General features: G+C 39.4%; 1 protein-coding gene across 3 annotated transcripts in view; it reads left to right on the top strand.

The window, feature by feature from the left end:
• The window catches only part of KHDRBS2 (KH RNA binding domain containing, signal transduction associated 2), a 620,331-nt gene that overhangs the window by 530,125 nt on the left and 66,627 nt on the right, over positions 1–23,579 (top strand). For all 3 annotated transcript variants that reach the window (XM_045011995.1, XR_006578577.1, XR_006578576.1), the window contains 2 exons: positions 5,007–5,089; positions 22,854–22,912. In XM_045011995.1, coding sequence (XP_044867930.1) covers positions 5,007–5,089; positions 22,854–22,912 — 142 coding nt within the window. The remainder of the gene's footprint in view (positions 1–5,006; positions 5,090–22,853; positions 22,913–23,579) is intronic.

The raw sequence follows: 23,579 nt of genomic DNA, 5'->3' as shown, positions 1-23,579 counted from the left end.
TAATAATGCAGGCTTATGTTTTACTATATATATATATATAGCATGGTGCTTTGTCCTGTTTAGTTTAATGTATCTTCAAGTTCTAGAAATTAGAAATTATTACATTATACTTAATTATTTGAAATGGTGCTAATAATGTGTTACACGTGTGGTAATGAGTGAGAATTCACTTCCAAAAAATAGCATGAGATAGAGAGAGAATCTTGAACCAGAAATATTATTTTTAATTGTTTGAGCTTTACACGTTTTATTTTCCAGTTCTATTTGAACTACCTGCACCATATTGATATACGCTGAGCCTTTAGGGAGCCTGTTCAAATCTGTAACTTGTACTTCCTGAAGTGTCAAGTATTAATAACTGTTCTTTGTTCTACTGGTGCTGAGCGTTGATCCACCTGAGGCATTAGTGTAAGATAATTTGTTCCCTTACCTTTCCTCTAATACAGTGAGCAAGTGCACTGCCATGCTTTCCTTTATCTATTCTATTTTATATAGGTTCTTATACTGCCCTCATCACTGTAGTATCTCAGTGTCTTCAGTAATTCATTAAGCAATGTGACTAATGCCTGTCACATGTGGTTCATTCTTTCTCTCATCCTCTTCTCAAAGGGAGAATTGTGGGTGCAATGTAACGTTTTGTTTTGATCGGTTTTCATTTTTTTTTTCGCAGGGGGCATTTAAATGTACACGTTGCTCTGTGTTTATATTAGAAAAGGCAGGTCGAAAAAAAGTGTGCCTTGCACTTGAAGTGCAAGGTGGTGAGGTTTGTTATAGTCTTTAATTGCTGTGAGTTTGTTCCACCGGCTTGTATCTTCCCCTGAGAAAATTCAGTATCATGAACAGACAAGCTTTACTCTTACTTTAGAAACTCCTGAGAAGTAGAGTTGTCAGCCACAGACTTCAATCTCAGAGTTTTAGGTGATCTTTTAGATATGCTTGTCCAGACCACTGGGCATCTGAAGGTGAGAGGACCAAGACCTTGAACTTGACTCAATATTCTATGGGAAGACAGAGTGGAGAGCAGAGGACAGATTTGCTTTGCTTGTTGTAGTCTGTTATGCTGAGGAGTCTCTTTGCAGTTTCTTCCTTCAAAATGATTAATTGAAATCAAGAGGATCACTAATAAGGTTCCAATATAAAATAATTTTCCCCTAGTTAATCCAGTTCCTTCTTTTCATGTCTAGCTGTGCCTAGAAAAAGTTTCTTTTTTTTTTAACCAAAAATGTCCAGTTATCTTGTTATAGTTTAGACATTTTAGGTAAAGAGTGAAAGCTTTTAGGTAGGTACAGGAATTTTAAATACTTTTTATGCTGTTACACCATTTAGGTTCCCACATTGTCTCTAGTTAAGTTCCAAGCCATCATAACTACTCCAAACAGCCAGACTTCAGTAGTGTATGTCATATCTTTTCCCTATTCCTGGAGTTGGCTGAACATGTGTGCTATCTTGAGGAACACCATTACCTAGGAATCACTGTTCATGCTTGGCTTTTAGCCTTCTTCATGACTAAGGTCCTATAAGTCAGCACCTCAGAATCATCTCCTGGTCAGAGCCCCCCATATCTGTCCAAGGACAGATTAGTCTTTCATTTGTTTCAAAGCCCTTACAAATGAGGAAACAGAATCCTTCATTGCCAGGAGCAGCCTTTTCATCTGCCTCCAAGTTGGCGGAACATTTTGATTATGATTCCTGGGCTGCTTCAGTGCCACAGGTCATTCTGCATTTTTGACTATCAATGCTTGAACACCTTCACTGTAGGGACTCCAGTGGTGACCCTCTCAGGCAGAAACCATCTGGTCCTGCAGTTGCAGGTTCTTTGGTTCTGGAGTCTTTCAGAGCACTAAGAAGTCCTCTTGTTTGGCAGACTGTTGTTGCTACTGAGCTTATTCCCTCATATCTGGGGCTTGTCCAGGCCCAATGTTTGTGGAAGCCTCCATTATGTGGTCCTTTGCCCTCAAGCATAATGGTAAGATGAAGTAGAACTCAGAGACTCACTGCTGTCTTAAAAGAGAAATAAGAATCATTGTCATGATTCTAGGTTGATCTTGGTTCTGGCTTTCTTGGTTCCTAAGGAGCTTCTGGCCCTTCCAGTGATATCAGTCCTTCTGATTCCACAAGATTCTCCCTGCTTTGGTGACTGTGCAAGTCCCTCAGTGTTGACTGTGGTGTCTTGAGGATGGTGGAGCAGGTTTCCTGGTTATATTTGTAGGGAAGAGGTCTCTGTAGGAAAGTGTGCGATCAGAATCAGTAATGAAAGAGCCAGCTTAAAGCGAGGTAGGGTAAGCTGAGTTTCATTGAATTAGGGAGCAGCCAGTTTTCTCTCTGTGTGTTTTGGGTTCTTGCATGTTATCATTCTGAATTCTAAAAAATAAAGTAGTGTGACATTGAAACCATCCAGGAAGGGTATTTATGTTTTTGTCTAATTTCTCTGAGTGTAGGCTGTGAACATAACATTGATGAACTAATATCTTCTATATGGTACATGTGAAGGGGTTCGACTCACCACTGCCCCCTGCCGGTCGGTCTGGGAATTAGCTCTTGACCACTCTGGTGCATCTTCGCCACGTGGTACCTTGCCTGTTGTCTCCATTCTGCTGCCCTGGGACTCATGTTGCTCCCTGCTTGACGGTGTTCTCCTCAGGACAGTCTCCACCTGCCTCAGGACACTGCCCTCCGGCGGTGCCCACTACTCTGGTCTCACTCCCTTCCGGGGGGCCATTGTTAACAGCAGTACCTCTGTTTGTCCCTGCCTCGGCGGCCAACCACAACCCTAGAGTCTAGCCCCTTGTCTCAGAGGCCGGTTGCGGTCTGTCTCGGCCCCGTCCTTAGTGGCCAAGGGCAATGCTAGAGGGATGGGGGGGACCCAGGCCCACCCGCTATTCTAGGTCCCAACCCAGGGATCCTCTAGCGGCAGCCTCCCTCTGTCCTCCTTCTCTCCCCTCTCGTCTGCCTAGTTTCCCTGAGTCACTTCCCCTTTGACCCTATGCACCTTCTCAACCCCTTCTAGGAAGGGCCGCAGCCTGGCAGATATCTGGGCTGGAGCTCCACTCTCCTCCTCCGAGCCTGCCCAGCACTGCTCTGTCCAAGGTGCTGCTCCTTAGCTCAGGAGCCAGTCCTTCTCCCTCACTAGTCAGGGAGTGACCAACTTCTCCTCTGCTAGGCAGTCTTTATATAGGACCTACCCCAGCCCTGATTGGCTGCCTCTTTCCCTGCCCTGATTGGCTCTCCCCAGGCCTTCTCTGATTGGCTGCTGGTCTACGCAGCCTCTCAGGCCTGGTTCAGCCCTTTTTCTCAGGGGGTGGGGCACCACCCCATCACAGTACCCATTGCTTAAAAGAGGGATCCAATGAAGGTCTTCTGGTCTAAAAGATGTATCTGAGTCATCTGATTCAGAGTTTGTGTTCTGGGGATGCCTGATTCAGCATCACCACCACCAAGACAGATTAGAAGTGTAACTGCATCTTTGGTGGTTCACAATCTTCACTAGAAGCCAATGCTTAGTTTTCGAAATCTCTGGGGTAATTTTATGTAGTTGGTGTTCCACCTATTCCAGACCATTAATACCCCAGGTTTCATTCCAAAACTTCATTCTTACCTTAGGAAATGTAGTTCTATAACCTGGATATTAGAAAAGTGCAGAGTTCTCTTTTTATTTGAATAATACTAAGATATTTAGGGAGTCACCAAAACTTTTTGTATCTATTAGAGATCAAAGTAAATGAAATACTATTTCCATGCAGAGCCATTCAAAATGAATTATACATACTGAAACACATTACACTTTGGCTAGCCTACTCATACTGGAAGGTCTTAGGGCTCATTCTACTAAAACTAAGGTGTCTTAGATGGTTTATCCCCAATAAAGTTGCCATTATAGAAATCTGCATGGTTACTATCTAGTGCTCTATATACACCTTCATCAGGGCTTGCCCTCTCTTTACTTGATATCTACATCTGACAATCAATTTGAGAGTGCAGTTCTAAATTAATTACAATGCATCAGCCCACATTCCTGGAGTCAAGGTGTTGTACTGATAGCTAGAATCCCACATAAGAAAAAGAATATACAGTCAATTCCTAGTAAATGTAGTTGTTTGAAAGTGTTATATATTCACAATACCTGTCCATCTTCCTCTCTTTCCTTTGGAATTCTACTCTTATAGGATTCTAGGCTTTAGCAGAAGGAACTGAGATGTTTGGGGACCACACAGCCTATAAGAACCTTGGTTCTGAAAATTTGCTGCTTTGTGGGGGTGAAGCTTGTGCAGTCCCAAGGTGCACTGTTTTTCTGGAAGGTTTCTGAAGCCCAGTAGCTCTTGTGGGTGCTTCCCATAAGGGTGAATGTCCACTGTTATTACTAAGTAACCTTTCTTTCTTTCTTCACTGAACACACTTTGGTAATTAAACTTGTAATAGAAAATCATATTGTCAACACTGAAAAAGCCTGGAATGCTCAATAAAGCTAAAGGTGATTGTTGTAAAGGTTATTTAGAATGATCATTATCGTGGCTCCTTTCCCAGATCTAGACACATTTTTTTAAAAAAAGGACCAGATGCTATGGTTTTATACTCAATAACAACATTCTTAACAGTGTTCTTAGATCAATATATTTTTTCACCATTTGTTCATTTCAGTGGTTATTATTCACCCAGAAATAATTACAAAAACTTTTGTAATATCGAATTCCTGAGAAAACAATTGTCTTCATTAGCATCTGTCATTGTTCAAAATGAACCTGGTTGAGAAGCTGTTCCTTCAACAGTGCACTGTGTTATATCAATGGATAAACTAAGTTCTCAAATTAATAATTTATTTCTTTACTCTTTCATCATATGTGCTTATTGTTAGCATGTTTAGGTGTATAATTCTGGTCTAATAGACTGCATATTCATGAAAACAATCCTGTATGCAAATATAGCATCTATATATTAATACATATTTTTTACAGCCTAATATACTTTCTTATTTATCAACTTCTAAATAGGGTGTATTATTTTTCCTATAGGGATATGATGATGGATATGGGGGTGAATATGATGACCCAAGCTACGAAGGATATGATAACAGTTATGCCACCCAAACACAGAGGTAAGCAATCGTAATTATAAATTGTTTTTTTCAAATGAACTACTAGACCTAGCCTTTGTTCTCCTATGCATTTTGTATAATGTGAATTTCAAATCTTACTTTCTGACAGCAAACAATTCTTCAAAACATCTGAATAATTTTTTTAAATACTTTTAATCAAATGTAATCAAAAAAGGCTACCAGAGTTAACATACAAGATTACCAGAATTGAGGAAAGAAAAAAATACATTTATAGAATCATTTCAATTTTAGCCTATTTTTAAAAACAAATCTAAGTGATTATCCCTTTCCTCTACTTTGAGTCTCTCTGAGTTTTTCTTTCTAGAGTGTAAAGTCTTCAAGGCAGATATCATACTTTCCTTCCTGTTCGTACACTTCATAGCATATCATGAGCTCTACCAGAAACAAGTAATAAATAAAAATGATAGTGGTAAACACTTGTGATTAGTCAACATACACTAACAAAGACAACTGCAGGACTTTATATCCGTAACCTTAGGTTTGGGGGCAAACAACCTATCTATTTTAAGACAGTTTGATAAATTTATTAACAGAAGTAAATGATGCGGTTGGTTGCGATAGCAGGGAACTATACTCAGTGACCCAGCAGGTCTCTTCTCCTCCTCTGTCTCAGGTGTTCCCAAATTTGGTTTGCAGCTTGTTCAGGGTAAGCCCCTGGTAGGCCGTGAGACGCTTTGTTTACCTGAGCGTCCGCAGGTATGGACGCACAGCTCCCAGTGGCCGCAGTTCACCATTCCCCGCCAATAGGAGCTGCAGGAAATGGCGCAGGCCGGGCCACCACTTCCCACAGCTCCCATTGACCAGGAAAGTTTATTCAAAAAGATTATTTAACTTTAAACAACTGTTCTGTGATCCGGGAACACACTTAGCATTGGTGGTCCTTTAATAAAAGGTTGTATTTTGATAGCCAGTGATGATTTATAGTGGTAAAACCAGCCACTTTTACTTCATTGAACCATTCTCCAGTTGAAGGAAGGGGAAAAATACTGAAACCACACACCAGTCCGTCAGTTATTTCAGTAATCGTAATTCACATCAGACTACCTCATAGTTAATCAGTTACCCAGTTAACTGAGGCCCAATTAACTGAGTGAGTCCAAAGATATGGAAATGGTGTGCCTGAACAACCACTGAAACAAACTTGTTTTGTGCCAGCTACTGTCTCAACAACATTCAGAAGCAATACTTCAGCATAGTGTTCCCCAAATTTTCATGTCATGGCCCCCCTCACCCTTCTCTGCGTCCCCTGCCCCACGCTGCGGTCAGGAACCAGAGCCATGAGCAAGCCTGCAGCTCTTGTGGGGTGGGGGCTGAGGCCCAAGCCATGACCAGACCAGGAGCCGGGGGCTGAGGTTGGGGCCACACCTGGAGTTGGGGCCGTGGCTAGGAGCTGTAGCTGGGACCAGGGGCCATGGCTTGGTGAGGGGCCGGAGCGGGGCTGGGTGGCGCTCCCTCTCCACCCCACCTGTGGGAACTGGTCCAGGCCCTGCCTCACCCTCCAGAACACTCCTCCATGCCCCCCTAGGGGGGCACACTCCACAGTTTGGGGACAATTAAGGCACCCAAATTTGAAAATGTTGGTTATGTCTTTACTCTGTGAGGCTAATGACAATAATCTTCATGGGCTAGTGGTGAAATCATCTTTCATTACTAATGTAGCTAATAAAGGGCAACCATTTACCATTTAATTGCAGATACATTCCTGTGAATATCGCTTGTCATCTTATTTTCACTTAAACTGCATGTCAAAAAACTATTCTTGAAATGGCCATTCAACTATTCTTGAAATGGCAGTGAAGGAAAGAGGTCAGATTACAGAATGACAAATGAAGGTGTAGAAAGGGAAAGATAAATCTCTTACTGAATTAGTAGGGTTCCCAGAAAACAAACAAAGAAACAAATTTTCCTGTAGAGAGTTATGCACTTCAGAGATTGCAGGTCCTAAAATTAACATGTTCACTGCTGAGTACTTCACTGATGAAGATGCCCATCAGAACCATCTTCAGCTCTAGAACTGCTGTAGTGGTAATTGAGATGAATAAGAAGGTGATGCCTTTGGTAAGTATTCGTTGTAGAACCAGTGAAGATGTTAAAGGGCTTTGTAACATGTGAATGTTTACCCTTTCATGTATACTTTAACCACACTTCAGAAGTAGTGGTATATTAGTTGCTGCATGTTCATAGGCAAATACACCCCTCAGGCTCACCGACATGTGCGGGGGGGGCAAATTTCTGAGGGCCCCAGGCCCTTTTAAATCGCCCGGGTGAGCCGCAGGGCTCTTAGGCCTCTGGAGGGCCCCGCGGGCCATCACAATTGGCCAGCATGGTCCATCCCGGAAGTGATGGATTCGTTACTTCCGCCCCAGGCCCCGCACCCCTCTAAGGACAGCCCAGGGGCCTGGAATTGCTGTCAGTGTGCCTGACACCCCCTCTTCTCAAATGTACTCCAACTTTTTAAAAGTCCATCTCTATGTACACGTATTGTCACAGGAGAAATGGTGTTTGGTTTGGAAATAATAATTAGTTAGAAATCACTATGCTGAGATAATTTTCTATATCATGACATTAACTTGTAGTTCCTTTGTATATCATAGCCCTAAGCAATTAAACATGTCCATTAAACTAATGAGAAAAAACACATTATATTCAAGTTACAAACGCTAGAGATGTTTTATATCAAAAAGAAGACTTTAAAAGGAATCAAAATAACTATGTTAACCGAACTAATATTTGTTAACATAGGTTTAGCAGACATTTTTCACAAATGTGAACTAGCAGCAAAGGATTCATAATATATATTATGTGCCTAAGCAATAAATAAAATGTTTGTTTCTGGCCACATGTAGCCATCCTTACCTCTCACGGCCACCACTTGGAAAATCATAAGCCAAGAGGCTGCCATGAAGAGCTAAAGGTGTCAGGAATCTAAGTTCCCTGTATGCCACATATAGTCCCACTGACTTCAGTGGAACCACTAGCAATGTGAGCCACTGCTCTATGTAAGGGTCGCAAAAATTAATCCATAACTTGAAGGATGATGATGTGAAAGTACCTGAAATTAATTGTAAACTTTTTGAGAGACCTGATAACCTACATAAATTCCAGTAGGATTATTGCTAATATGAATGTATCTATGAAAAGTATAGTATCAGAGAACTTCAGATTGACAGCTGTAGTTTTCATCTAACTGAATTCTGCCTAATATCAGCAGTTTAATTATCAGTAGTCTCATGTGACTAGTCACATTGGGCTTCTGTAGAGCAATACTCCTAACAAAAATATAACGCAGAAATTGATGTGTTTTCAGCAATTATATATCCGTCTGTTCTCCTGCAGTGGCATTAAGTATACTGCCATGAAGATGCAAGTGTCTTCTAGTTCCACACTAATGTTATAATAATACAATATTAATAACTATATTAATAGCTTGCACTATTCATTCAAGCAGCAATAGTTTCTGCAAAACTGACTGACATTCATTTAATTACTCAGGCCTATTGTAAATCTAAAGACTGCATCCAGCCACACAGATTAAATTTACAACATTATTGAATTTGAGGGGGGATTTTTTCCTAGTTATTCTTTTCATGTAATTATGTTCATGCCACCTATCCATATGTATTGCATGCGGTCACCCCAAAAGAGCATTTTTAGATGTATCCATTAGAACAGAAATCTGTCTCTTACTCAGTAGTCTACACATATAGGGCCCAAACTTGCTGAAGTGAAGTCATGGCAAAACATTCATTGATTTAAATTATGTAGAATTGGATCTTCACTGGTTTTTTTTTTTTTGCCTTACATTCTAGTCCCAGTCCTCCAGCCTTGACTTCAGTGTGGCTATTCATATGAGAACTGCAGAACGTGGCTGCATATGCTGGTAGCATAGATATAGATTAACTATAACCCTCCATGGAAAAATGGGGCACTAGACACAAATACACCTCTACCCTGATATAACGCGACCCGAGATAACACGAATTCGGATATAACACGGTAAAGCAGTGCTCCGGGGGTGGGGCTGCGCACTCCGGCGGATCAAAGCAAGTTCGATATAACATGGTTTCACCTATAATGCAGTAAGATTTTTTGGCTCCTGAGGACAGCGTTATATCGGGGCAGAGGTGTATGATTCTATACTCCTGCAGTTAGTTACTAATTTTTAGTAAGGAAGGCTTGATGGGTCACTATGGCCATGACCGTGCACCACAGCTAAGCAGAGGGGGCATCACACGAGTCAGCTGTACTACCTGTGCACCTGTTGAGAGCTACCACCCACCAAGGCGTTCTCTGCTGGGCAAATCCAGCTGCTTTCCACCTTTTTGCACCACTCAGCCCCACTGGCTTTTGAGGAATTATCCCAATTAACACTGGTTTAAGTGGGAGAAGAATCTGGCCTAATATCTGTTTTTGCTAGAGTAGTTTTCAAAGAAATTTTAAAGCAATATTAAATTGAAAAAAAATACTGGATCAGATTCTTTGGCCTGCTTCAACAGTTTGAAGTGGCTAGAAACTAGTTACATCTTCCCAGTGGGTGTAGAGCTAGTGTACCAGGCTGGTATTTCACATCCTGCTCTCCTTGCTCCTGATTAGGAACATTTACAAGTGAATCTGACATTTCCAGCACTAGAACAGTGAATGTTCTTGAATGTATCATTAATGGACTGAGCAGCTGGTTTGCATATATTTTGCATATTGTGATCAAATCATATTAAGTGATCCAAGTCTCTACCTTCAGGACAGTTTATAATAGAAATGATATCAACTCTTATTCTTTCAGATATTTTAATACAGGCACCGAAATGTGTGCATATCCTTCAGATTATAATTCTACACAATACTGCATAAAATTAACTTTTTCTTATAGCTCTCTTCTTATGTATGTAGCAATGAAGCAGAATTAGCTAAAAATACAAACCAAATTAGAAACAAAATATTTAACAGAGTGTCTAGAGAACAAAGACACAATTACACATGTCCACTTATTCTACTAATCATTAAAAAACAGGAAGAAACATAGCAATTGCCACATCACAGGGGACTTAGACTATGTTCTAGCTACACAGCAGCTTCTTAAAGAAATACGCTCATCAGCATTGCTTTATTTTTAGTCTTAAACAATATCCTGTGACCCTCATTGTAATATCTGAGTGCATATTACAAAAATTAATATGAAAACTGTTGTCAGTCTTGCCTCTGGCATCCATGTTCATGGATGAAGTAGGTACTCCAAAATGACAAAAAAGACAGAGTGAACAAAATGTGTCTTGCATCACTAAGCCAAGGCTCTGGCAGACTGCAAGAGGAAATGAATGTCAGAAGCAAGAGCGCCCCAGTCAGAATCCCCTCCTGTTCTTTCTCAGGATCTGAATCCCATGGAGCAGCACCAAGACTATTCAGTTGATCACAACTTCCACAACAGTAGAGAAAATCTATGTGATAAATACCCAGGTCACAGGCCATCCATGTGTTTGTAAATGATTACAACAGTGTTACCATAATGGCTAGGAACCCTAGTCATGGATCAGGACCCCACTGTGCTAGGCACAGTAGTAGCTGAGATATCTCAGTATTTCCCTATGAAAAGTAGAATACAGGTATCATTGAGAGGTAGCTATTGGCAAATTTTGACTTTTTAATGATGTCCACTATAGAGGGGAAGTCTTCTCATAGCTCATCACTAATCCATCAGTTCCCCTGGCCCTGATATTTTAACAGAAAACCATCGCCTGACTCCCTATTTACCTACTTACATGGTCTTGTGCAGGAAGCCTGGCAAGCTGCTACATATTCTGGTGTTGCAGTGTCCTCTTCAGGTGTGACCAGATGTTTACTCCCTTGGCCAATCATCCTTTTCTGCTCCATGACCAAATATCCTCTTCCTTTTCCTCTCCAATCCTCAGATGCAATACTCTGAGGGCAACTTCCACACAGCAAAACTCAGAAACTCCATCACTGGATCCCCCTCCCACTGAAGGAGAGAAATCTCTCTTCATTTAATACAAGTAACCAGCAGTTTTACCTGTACTGGACACAATGACCACAAAAGAAAAACGTGGGCTTGGTTTTGTTTCTGTACAAGTTCTTTATTCTTAAAGCGGAAGACATGCTAAGTATAGTAATGAAGTAGAGCACAAACTGATTTAATTTCCTACCAAATTATTGATGAACAAATATTTTCAAAAGACATAAAAGACAAAGATACAGAGTTGTTGTCAAAACACTTTCAGTATTATCTGCATGTGCTAACGCTCCCGTGCTTACTGTAGAGCCTCAGTAAATTGCATTCAGATGTATATGTCCTGATTACATTCAGCAGTAAACTGATAGCTATAGATGAGTATAGATAGGTGTATACAAATAAATCCATAATGCCAAAATCTGATACCCTTACTTATGTGGAATAGTGCCTTACTCTGTAATTAGCCCCAGTGTTTTCAGTGTGACTAGCTGCATAGTATAAAGTACTATTTCATACTAGTTGTAAATTAAGGTACCCATGAGTAAAGGTATCAGTTCTGGTTCTAATTTCTGCAACAGAGTCCTTCTTTCTTATATCCCCGGCTGACACATAGATATGCCTATCACTTTTGTCTCACCATCTCTGAATATTACAATATAAGAAAATATATAGCTAGCTCTACCAGGCAACAGCTGGGAGAGTGCCTGCATGGTTCTTTGTAAAATATCGTATACTGTATAATTTTTCTCTCTTGTACCCTCTCCCCATTTTAACCAGCCTGCATTGTATTTATATTATGCTGTATTTCATTTTGGTTTTGTGCTTATATCCACCTGTTCATAAATAAAGATTTCCCTGCATTTTATTTTCAAACCATTGAAATCAATCACGGCAGCAAGCCTAAAAGATGACATTTTATGTATCTTCACTGCAATCCACTTACAGCATTCATCATCAGAAACTGTTTTCAAATGCCACTTCTCATTTATTTGATTCAATGAGCAAAACTGAATCAAATTGAGTTGCTCTGAAGTAGAGAAAAGTTTGTCTTCTAAATCACTTGTATCCTCTAAAATTCTTGGAAGATTTTTTTCTTCATAGATCTCCACTCTTATGTCTGATGTCCCACTAATAACATTTCTGGAGTAGATTGTACAGTTCTAGAAACTCTCTCTCTCTCCCGTCTGTGTCATTGAATAGGGATCATGGACCATTTGTCTGGCAAATTGTGTCTTTAGAATCCATCATTTTCTACAAAACTCCAGAGAACTTGATGATGATTTTCTCTCATGTTTTGTGTGCGTGCATGTGAGAGAGAGCATATTTGGGGGATGCAGCAGTTATTAGTGTGTCAGTGGTCATAGCATATAAATGGGAGACAGGTTGCTGTTCCAGACTATGCCACTGATTCATTGTGTTACCTTGGGACCTAATTCTGTAGCTCATCCACTTGTACACTGGTGTAATTCCATTAAGTCCACTGATTTATGTTAGCGTAAGATCAGAGTTTAATAGATTTGAGGGCCAGAATGGAGCACTGTGATTATCTTGTGTACTCTTCAGGCATATTACAGGTATAGAATTTTACCCACTGATTTCTACAGTGGAGAGAATTTATTTCTCCCTGTTATACTTGTGAACACTATCAAACTGAAGCTCTCAGAATCAGATCCTCTGTTTTCCATTCTATAAAATAGGGTAATAACAAGAGCTAGATGAATGACAAAAAAAATTTCCACAGATATTTGCTTGATTTTTTTTTGTATGTTCTTAGGCCATGGTCATTTTGTGTTCATTTTCTGGGAATAGTCAGGAACCAAGTTTTATTAGATACCAAACATTAGATTCATGTACACTCATCCAGTCAGTGAACAGAATGATATGATGGCCCACGTCCCACAAACACAGATGCACATGCTTAACTTTAAACATGTGAGTAATTCATTGACATTTTGTTATATTGAGACTACTCACATGTTTAACTTTAAGCAAGTTTGCAGGATTGGAGCTAAGTGATTAATCAGAACACTCACAATTAAGCAACACACCTCAAATTATTAATACTCAATACTGCATTCACTGTTCAGACTGAAACATTTGCAATTAATTTATAGTATAAAAACACAGTACATTTCCTAGCACCTTGGGGCCCTGATCCTGATTGGAGCCTTTGGTTGGACCTGCAAAACAAATAATTAATAATAAAATACATTTGAATAACAACTATATTCAAAGAAATAATCCCGGGGAGATACTCCAGGAGCAGAAAAAGAGGTTAGATTTGTCAAGTAAATTATTCCTTCTGCTCTAGCAATAATCCTACTCTGATGATACTTTCAATCAAGAATCACTCCTGATCTCATGCTTCCAGCCTGAGTCCTATTGGAAATTCTCCTATATTTTAAGATTTTTTATATTCTTATGCACCTGTAAGCTGATTCAAGATCTCTGCCCCACTAAGCATGCTCTAATTAATGTACATCAGTGCCCCCAGCATATTCTCTCAGATCTCTTTTGAAATTTTCAGATGAAAACTTTTTATTGAAGTTTTCACAAAAATACTTTCAAATATTATTTTGCAAAAAAATTGAAAATTAATTTAGTTTATTGGCTTTCAATTTTTTCCTTCTCGCCTTACTTCTTTGTTTTACCTTTTTTCACTCTTTTCAGTGGTAAAATGGAAAAATGAAAAAGAGAAAAGGAGGGAAAGGAGAAAGGAACAATACCCCCCCCCCAAAAAAAGTCTAAAGCAAACATTTTTAAAAAATATATCTTCATGAAAAGTTGCTCATTCTCAAAACTTGCAGAAAGCACATTTTTTCCTTTTGGGGGGAGGGGAAGAAATCATTATCATTTTCATATTTCTTATTATGTAGATATACAAAAAATCTCTTTTCTCCCTCACTAAATGTAAAAGAGGGTCAGCTGTCCCAGAAAAGAGAGTGGACACTGGAGAAACGAGACTCCAAAAGGTAGATTCAGAATTTATCACCTCTTCATTTTTATCCCAAAATCATATTTAGCACCAACGCTGAGCTGAGGTTGGTGGGTGGAGATGAAAGTCCTACATAACGATATTTATATAAAAGTAGAATTATAAAGGAACTTCAGGTCTTGCCAATGGAGAGTAAATAGTTCAAGGGATGTCCCAATAGACAGTGTAATAACAAACATCATTCCCTCAGTGCTGATGATTCAAGTCTTAGGAAGCAAATGGGAGACTACAAACACCAAACAATTTGGTGAACATATTTACTCTAAATGTGAAGGGGTTCAGGGAGCATTTCCATACAGCAAATGTTCTACCAGCGCTAAACATGTCAAGCTGAGGGTTTGTTTCTTTGTGTCAATGTGCAAATCTTTGGGATTCCCAGGTGCTAAGCTGCTGATACATTCACTGTGTCATTACACTGAGCCTCGATAAGAGGGTAAAGCCTCAAAAGCCACTGGGATTTAACCCTCTTTCTTGACTAGCTGGAAGCACTGATATACCAAGCCTCTGGATGGTACTGGAATGGTGGCAATGAGCCATAGGAGATGCCAATGCAGTTATACCAAAGGTTCTGGCCTAGCCATACCAGGAAGCAGGAAGAATCCAAGTGTGTCTCAGTGTTAGTTAACTGATGTGGGCCACGGACTCTTTCTTTTCTTCTTTGATTGTATCGGAGGCTGGCAAATAGAAAATTGATGCTGTCTTATCTCTGTAAATGAAACAACCTGTGGAAAGACCAGAAACAAATACTAATAGTTTTAAGAGACATGCAGAAATTAAGAAATTAAGCATTTTGGGTTTAGGAAATCAAAAGAGACACTCACTGGAAGTCAGGGGACATTAACAGAAATGGTACGTCTACACTGTAGTCAGGAAAGTAATTTACTGCTCAGGTAGGCATACTTGCACTAGCTTTGATCAAGCTAGCATGCTAAAAATAGTAGTGGGGCCACAGATACATGGGCTAGCTGCCCAAATACAATCCTATCTAACCCCGTGGATACGTACTAGAACAGTAGGCCCATGCCACCACCTGTGCAGCCGTGGCTACACTGCTCTCTTTAGCAGGCCAGCTCAATCAAATCTAGCATGGATACATCTACCTGTGCTGGAAATTGTCCCCCGCAGCTGAAATGTACACATCCCCCTAATGATACCCAATCCCTAATAGAGACAGCAGCATTAGAATCTGAAGCTGCTTGAATTGGAGCCATTGGATAGGTCCTTCACTGATCATGGTTGCAAAGGAAATGAAGAGATTCTTCTGGGTCACTGAATTATCTGTTGTTGAAACAAGCTCAGTAGGATAGTACCCTCAAGTTAGCCTACAAGTGCTTAATTAGTTCAAAAACCTTAAGAGCTGGGAGAGTTTGCTGCACAATTCACACAAGTGGCATGAAAACCAGAAGCAAGAATTTGGCAATATCTTCAGAGAAACAGACTTACTATGTTTTTTTTCCCCTTACTCACCTTCGTAAAACATTTTGAAGTCCCCTGATGGAAGGTGCTAGGCAAGTGAAAGTACTATTGTACAGTATGGACCAGATCCTCAACTCATGTAATTGGTTGTAGCTCAGTTGAAGTCATTGAAGCCATGTCATTTTACACCAAGTTTCTGCCCCATGTTATGTCTCCAGAACAAAAGTCATATTATGTTTTTATATTCTCAGCAGAATGTTGAAGAATTACTTTGAAATGCACTCAGCTACCTTTCATTTTCTATGTTAAAACACTGTGCCATATGGGTGTTAATGATTACCCATGGTCGCTCTTACATTTTACTTTTTACTTTAAAGTTTAATTGTAAGTTTTATGAATTCACTATTAAGCATTTAAATTACACATGGAAAACTTTTAAAAGTATCTGCCTGTGACATGTCTCTCATTGGCCTGAACTCAGTCTATATCTGGACTTCATCCATCCATGAAAGGTACCCACATACTGATTGCAAACTGGAAGTGAAGAATATCATATTCCACTGAAACTATACCTAAGATAATTTAATCAAAATGATAAGTAAGGGGAGATTTACTTTGTTATTTCTGAGAGAAGAAGTGAAGAAATTCCATAACAGGCTCTGAACTATTAAAAAACAAAAATAAAATCAAGAAAGCATGTCACTAAAGCTAAGTTATCATTAATACTCTTAAACTAAACTTGGACTAAATCAATCATTCATTCATTCATCATTAATTCTCCTTCTTGTGGAGCATAAAGTGCAAATTTCTTATCACCCATTCCCAGATAGCCCAGTCTCCTGCCAATATTGTGGCTTCCTCTATAGTAAGCCTGGAGCAGGCAAGGTCAGAAGCTATGACATCCTTCCAGCATGTGCTAGGCTGTCTGTGAGGTCTTCTCCATCCAGATTTTGTTGGGTTGAAGACATAAAGCTGGTGGGGTGTATGGACTCCAGCATACAGAGCAGATAGTCAAGCCACCTGAGCTGCTGTTGAGTCACTTCAGAAGATATTGGAGGCTGGTTGGTCTGACGCCTGACATCCTTGTTCGTAACACGGTAAAACTACCATATGCCTTCAATAGATTGTTGCTGTTTCATGTTGAAAGCATCCATCTGGTGCATTTGCACCTCTATGGTAGCCCAGATTTCAGAACCACTCCTATAACATTGCTGATTCAAGGTGGCTTATCTGTTTGGAACATACCCTGAAAACCATTGGGTCTCCTACCACTTTGTCATTTGGATTGAAGCAATACAACATTTCCTGGTAGGACTCTGCAAGACTCATTGAAGTGTCCGGGATGAGCCAATTATTATTGGCCATCATTATCCTATGGTCAGGCCCCAATGGTGAGGGCAGTGGCCACATTTGCCTTGGTGATGTTGCCTTGGCCTTGTCAAGGAATGCTTGTAAAGCCCTCAAAAGCTTCACTCCCATCTCCAGATGTATTGTGGTGGCAGGACTTTCTCATTAGACATGGCAACAGCATCATCATCGTCATGCTTATGCACTGATTAATCTTACCAACAAGGAGAACAAGGAACAATATGCACGAGCCATGTATGACATCATCAGCAGAGTATCCACTCATGACATTATTATTGTTATCCAATGCCAATGCCACACTGGGTTGCTCAAACAGCTTGGCTGGAAAGTGTTGGGAATTTTTTATGGATGCAACCACAAACAATAATTGTGAGCAACTGCTCGAGCTTTGTGCTGCAACCAGACTCCATGTTTCTGACACTGGTTTCAAAGGAAGAACATACATGCATGGACTTGATATGGGAATGATGGGTGAACCCACAAAGCACTAGAAAGTGGTAGCATCCTGAACACCAAGACAGGATGTCCGAGAAGATGGAAAGAACACTTTCAGAACCTTCTTAACTGCAGCACCAGCAGGATGCAAAGAGTCCAGTGACCACACCTCCATATAATGTAGAGGATGTCACTGTGGAGGAGGTACGAAGTGCAGCCTGTAAGCTAAACAATGGCCATGCTGCTTAGCTGATCGAGCATGTCATGGATTCCATTTTGGAGTAGCTGACCCATATTATCAATAGAGTATGGATTCATGAGAAACTAAAACAATACAGCCATCAAATTAAGAGCAACAGAGTCAAAGCAACAAGTTAGTCTAAGTGCTGTATTGAAATTAAATTACCAATTTAGTTAAAACATCAGATTAATACACCAAATAATCAACCCTGTTATTAAATGTTAAAAAGGGATCTAAAGAGGTGCCTGTCTGTTTGGTTATGAATCCCAGCTAAAGATCACCAAAGTCAATCAAAACAATAACTTGGAACTAGTTTAATGTATTGTTACTGAAACAAGATTATTATTTAATGTCTGAACCACAACCTCAGAGCCAATTAAAAGCTTCCTCCTTAGATTTCAGTTCTTGAGTTGTGGCTAACCCTTTCCTTTCCCATTCTCAGCAAAGATATTATAATGCAGGCCTTAATAGAACATTCTGATATGCAGAAGTTGGATAACTCTCATTTAGCAATTTAGGCCTTCAGGCAAATCAAATGGGAGGGCTACCTTGGAGCCATGCAACTTGATTCAATCAGGTTAGGATTAAATCATCTTTAGCTCAAATTTACTTGGAAAAGGCCGACTTAACTCAGAAGCTTAAAAAAATATCAGTGTTTGCATACCACAGAGACTAAGTTTATGAGCCCCCAAAATATCAAAAATACAGAACATGAGACCAGTTTTAAGAAAGGTGACACAGCTTTACTTTAGTGAAAGGTCTTGAGGTGATATTATGTCATCAGTTTAAAGAAAGTTTGACCCTATAAAAATAACTCCTTGAAAAGATTTAGCGACAGCCAGACCCTCAATATTCATCCATCAGAAAAATTAAAAATAAACGTGATCTTATGATCAGATGTCAACATACTTCTTACAAACAAGACAATTTAGGGATTTTTATATTTAGGAACTAGGCCATAAGCCGAAAAGCTTATTTTTGAAAGTTTTCATCTTGATAGAGAAAAATTACGTTAAAACCTCCTAAGATGAGAACCCATTTAAGAAATAAAAATAATGAAACCTTAATGAAGGTCTGTATCCCCATATTTGCTACTTCTCTCATAAATAGGACCATTGAAGTTAACATCTAAGGGTTGGAAAATCAAGCCCATTGTGATTTGGAAGCCCTGTGGCTAAAATACTGTGCAGCGCTTAAAAATGTAGGAGTTTGATGTGAAAGATTGGTAATGAGTTAATATATTTTCTAAAACAGATATGATTACTTCCTGCTTTCAGGTAGGTGCATGTACTTAAGAAAATTACACCTTGTGTTGCTTGAAGAGTAATGAATGCTAATCACAGATAATGGTGTGTTGTTTCCAATTAACACCACCAAGAAAACATGGTGTTTCTAGAACTCATGAGCACTGTAGTTTCTAAATTATGGGATGTCACGGAACTCTACAATTAAATAACCAAGTTTTGTTTATGCTGAATTCATTTGCTGATTATTTACTGAGATCTGCTACCGATCAACGTAATATGGTTGAATTATATTTATCTGTAGTGTGATAATGTCTTTTAAAAGCCCTAAGTATATAAAGCCAGATTTTACAGTCCAGCTTTTCTCAATATTGTTACTAGAGAATGACTTTTTACAAATGTATGTTGTAGCCTGAGCAATTATTAGAATTATAATTTTTTTTATTGGGATGCAACATGCACTTGTCACAAATACAAGGTCATTCCTCAGGTGATTAGTTGGATTTAATCAAGATGATAAAATTGGTGAAGCACACACACCAACTTCATAAGCTTTTGTTAATTCAAACAAATATAATTGAAATAATAGAAAAATCAAGATACATAAGTATAAGAATAAGATAAATACAGTAGAGTGGTTTCCTGTACTGTTCATACTTGCAGTCTTACACTGTGCATACTTACAATCTTATGGAGACAATTAGAAACAAGGGGAGAAGAAAAAGTAAGTGGAGCACATCAGGAGACTGGTCCCAGGTCAGGCAACATGCTGATCTAGAAATGGACATACCCAAGAAAGCAAGGAAAGTTCCAAATGATGTATAACCATAGGTCATTCAGTCCACATGGATTCAGGCAACATCAGCTCACCTTTTCCATATGTGTCAGCAATACCAACCCATTGTATTATATACAAGCCTTTCTAGCTAACTATATTTATGCTTCCAATACCTAAGTAATTTGCATCAATGTGGTCTGCCTTGTAACAAAATTTCCAAAGTGTATGGATTAGAGTCACTTGTTTTATACAATGAATTGGGGGGAAGTGATTTATTTCAATTGGCTGGAGATTTCAAGAGGTGATGTTTTTGTTTGTTTTGTTTTTTCCTAACTCTGCTACTCCATCACCATTCCCATCCTCTTCCCCAGAAATGCAGTCAATAGGTCAAAATTATGCTGTTTAAATCACATTACATGTGATTTTTCATACTATTTGTCATATCTGACATGTCAGCTCTCTGTTTTGAGCATATTTTAGGTCTAAGTTGTAGGAAGTCTGAATATGATAAGACTGATTATTTAACCCCCTGCTTTATTGCACTCATTATGCTCTCATGTTTCCATTTAACTTTCCAATGAAATCACTAGAAACATATAGCATGGCTAGTATGTTCAATAGATATATTGTGCCTGGTCAGCTCTAGAATATTTAGCATCAGACCTAAGTGCTTATATGGCCATGTCAATGTGGTATTTGAGCACTTGAAAAACTGCTTGCTGAAACAATGACTTTTTAGGAAATATTACAGAATATTTATGGGAAATGTACTTTTAATTTTAAAAAATCATTAGTATTTGCATTGGAAAGCTGATTATAATTTTACCTAGCCAGTCAGGAAAAAAACATGTTTGTTCGAAACAGCTTCAGTGTCAGATATCAAATGCTTGCAATGAATGTTCTCAAGAAAAATACATGATTTTTTCTTAGGAATTATTCCAGGAAGAATTATGAATAAGAATTGCATTCAAGAAATTCAAAATCCGATTTTTGTCTACAGCAATGGTAAAATTGTGTCTAAGCAAATAATTATTACAAATTATTTGCCCAACTCTATTATCTTTATAAGATTTTTTTCTGCAGTGTTAAATATGTCTCTGTTTCAAATACTAACCAATTTTTTTTTAAATCTCCTGGAAAATAGCCAAAGTAATAACGCAATGTTGAGGTGACCATGGAGGTTTTGGTATCTTTGTGAGAGCCCATCAGATGGAGCCTTTAATGAAAAAGGTCAAATAAAACAAACAAAAAAATTAATAGGAAACATATTATATTTTTTATTTTGTTCATCGAGGGTGGGGGAAATACAATTCAGTAATACAGATAAATTATAAGCTTTACTTGGCAGTGCCTAGCTGCCTTTTATTATTTTATTTGTGCAGTGCCTAGCAAACTGGGAATTTGGTCCTGATTTTGGGGCATGCAGGGTGTTACTGGAAAACAAATTATAAATAATAATAATAGTAAAGCTAAAATGTGACTAATTCAGTCTCCATGTTAACATTGCTCACCATCTTTGTTTCACAGATATGTTGGTGCCCATTACAGACAATAACTGCAGATCATTAATTAGCAGCATGCAACAATAATCTAAAATGGCCTCTTCATTTTTTGATAACCTATTGTTATGACCATACATAATCACTGTTGACCAACAAACAAATAACTGGCAAGCAGTAGTTTTGAAACTAGCTCTGATTTTCCACTTCCTTGCACTTTGTATATTCATTTACATCTGTGCAAACAAGGGGAAAAAATCTACTATTCATTTATTAACATTTTACACTTACTTTGCACTGGTACAAATAACTGCATAACGTTAAGGCTACGTTTTAGTTATGGGTATTTTTAGTAACAGTCATGGACAGGTCACGGGCAGTAAACAAAAAGTCTAAAAATACCTGTGATTAAATCTTACCTGCTGGGAAGGGGATGATCCTGAAGACTGCTGCTGGGGAGGGCAGCGTGGGGCAACACTTCTGCTGGGAGGGAAGTGGCCTGGGGTCACTGCTGCTGGCAGGTGGGCAGCCTGCTGGGGGGGGCAGCCCGTGGCCCCGCCGCTGCTCTGGTGGGAGCAGTCCAGGCCCCTCCCATTGCCACCGCAGGTCCAGGCAGGAGATGACCCAGGGCCTTGTTGCCGCCACTGCTGATCCAGGCGGGGGATAGCTCGGGGCCGGCCACCACTGCTGCTCTAGGCAGGGGGTGGCCCAGGGTCCCACTGCCACAGCCGCTGGTCCTGGACCGCTGCTCCAGGGCAGCACCAGGGACCAGTTGCCTGGGAATGCCAGAGCAGTGGCCAGTGCAACTGGCCCCGGGTCCTCCCCAGCTGCTGGGGTGGTCCTAGGGTCAGCCACACCAGGGCTGCAAAATTCACGGAGGTCACAGAAAATCATAGAAACCCATAAGGCTGTGGATAATCAGGCCTTCACTTTGTGAGGAATGTAGGCAGACCAACCTTGCAGGGAGTGTAATTGAAAAATGGAACAAAGTGCCAAAGTCCTCAGTAAATGCAAGCATCTTAAGGTTCAGTACAAAAGGCTGCAACAGACTGACAATATCTTGTAATATCCTGAACAAACCTTATAGAATTAAGATAAGCTTTACTGAGTTAAGTTAAACATTACTGAATTAGGTTAACACCTTTTAGGTACAGTGTATTAAAAATGCAGTTGTGTATGTGGTGTTGTGGCATTGTATGTACTTCTCTATTAAGGAGGGGGGGGTGCTAATAAACTTCCTCAGTTATTAGCCTTGGAGAGACATGCATATACTAGTTCAAACTGGATTTTCCAGGGGACAAAGAAAATACTTTTTATTAAAAATCCAGAGTTTATTCTAACCTAAGGCTCCATTTTTGATCTAGCAAACAAACAGGACTCCTGGTCAATGGAGGGCCTCAATCTTTAGGGAAGGATTAAAAGGACAAGGACTACTGAGGTCTCAGAAGACTGTGTATTTATTCTGAGATGAAGTTCTGATGAACTTGTAACCACAAGGAAACCCTAGGGCAGGATATTATAAGACTGCACCTTGTTCTTGTGAATTGAATTTCTATCCCTAAACTTCTGCTACATCTTTGAAAAATAATTCCTATGTTTACACATTTTTGGAATGATCTTATTTTTAAATTAGTAGATAATGCATGAAAATAAAAATATAACGTGATTGCACTGATTCTAGTGTCATTTGACTGTTATGTTTGGATATAAAGGTAATAACATTTTAACTTTTGTTTACTATCTAAGCTTTTGTGTTGATTCCTTCTGATTATAGTAACATTTCTTGCTGTCTGAATCTATTGCAGTGTGCCTGAATATTATGATTATGGTCATGGAACAAGTGAAGATGCTTATGACAGCTACGGTAAGGCCTGTTCTATCTTTAGTAAAAGTGTGAAATCAAAAAAACCAATCAGTCACTGACAGCTCCAAAATTACTTCTACCTTCTTTTTGCTCTGCTTTTACAGAAGCCCAGACTAAATTGATTTGTGTAATTCTAGGGTGAGATTTGACTTATGGAACTAGGACCAGAAAATTGGACAGATCAATTTTGATCAAAATTTCAAAGGCAATTAATCACATAGATCAGTTTTAACAGCAACAGTGAGCATGCTGATTAGCGCCTGAGTATATTTCACAGTGTCAGTTGTCAGTCTTATTGATGTGACAACAATATTGTGTCTCTCCTGCTGTCATATCCATTATGTCAAGCAACAAGTATAAGGTAGTCAAAAAGATTTTTTTATTCTTGGAATGATAGTACCAACAACTCCAATTAAAATCCAGAATTCTAAAATACTTTACTGCAAAATGCCATGTAATTTTTAACTTTCTATGGATCAAATCTTGCTCCAAACTTCACAATCATAGAATGCCTGAACACGCTGGAACTGGTTCCACTGCATGGGGGGAAGAGGATGTGCGGAGAAAGGACAGCTTTGCTCCAAAAGGGTTCCCTCTTCCCCAGTGCACCTGGGAAGTTAATGGTAGTTCTGATGGCTCCATGACTGCGCTGATAATGAGAAAAGCT

The sequence above is a fragment of the Mauremys mutica genome, chromosome 3, assembly GCF_020497125.1.
Source record: "Mauremys mutica isolate MM-2020 ecotype Southern chromosome 3, ASM2049712v1, whole genome shotgun sequence".
In the NCBI taxonomy this organism is placed as follows: domain Eukaryota; kingdom Metazoa; phylum Chordata; order Testudines; family Geoemydidae; genus Mauremys; species Mauremys mutica.
The sequence above is the reverse complement of the archived record's forward strand: the minus strand, read 5'-3'. Positions and strand labels throughout refer to the sequence as shown.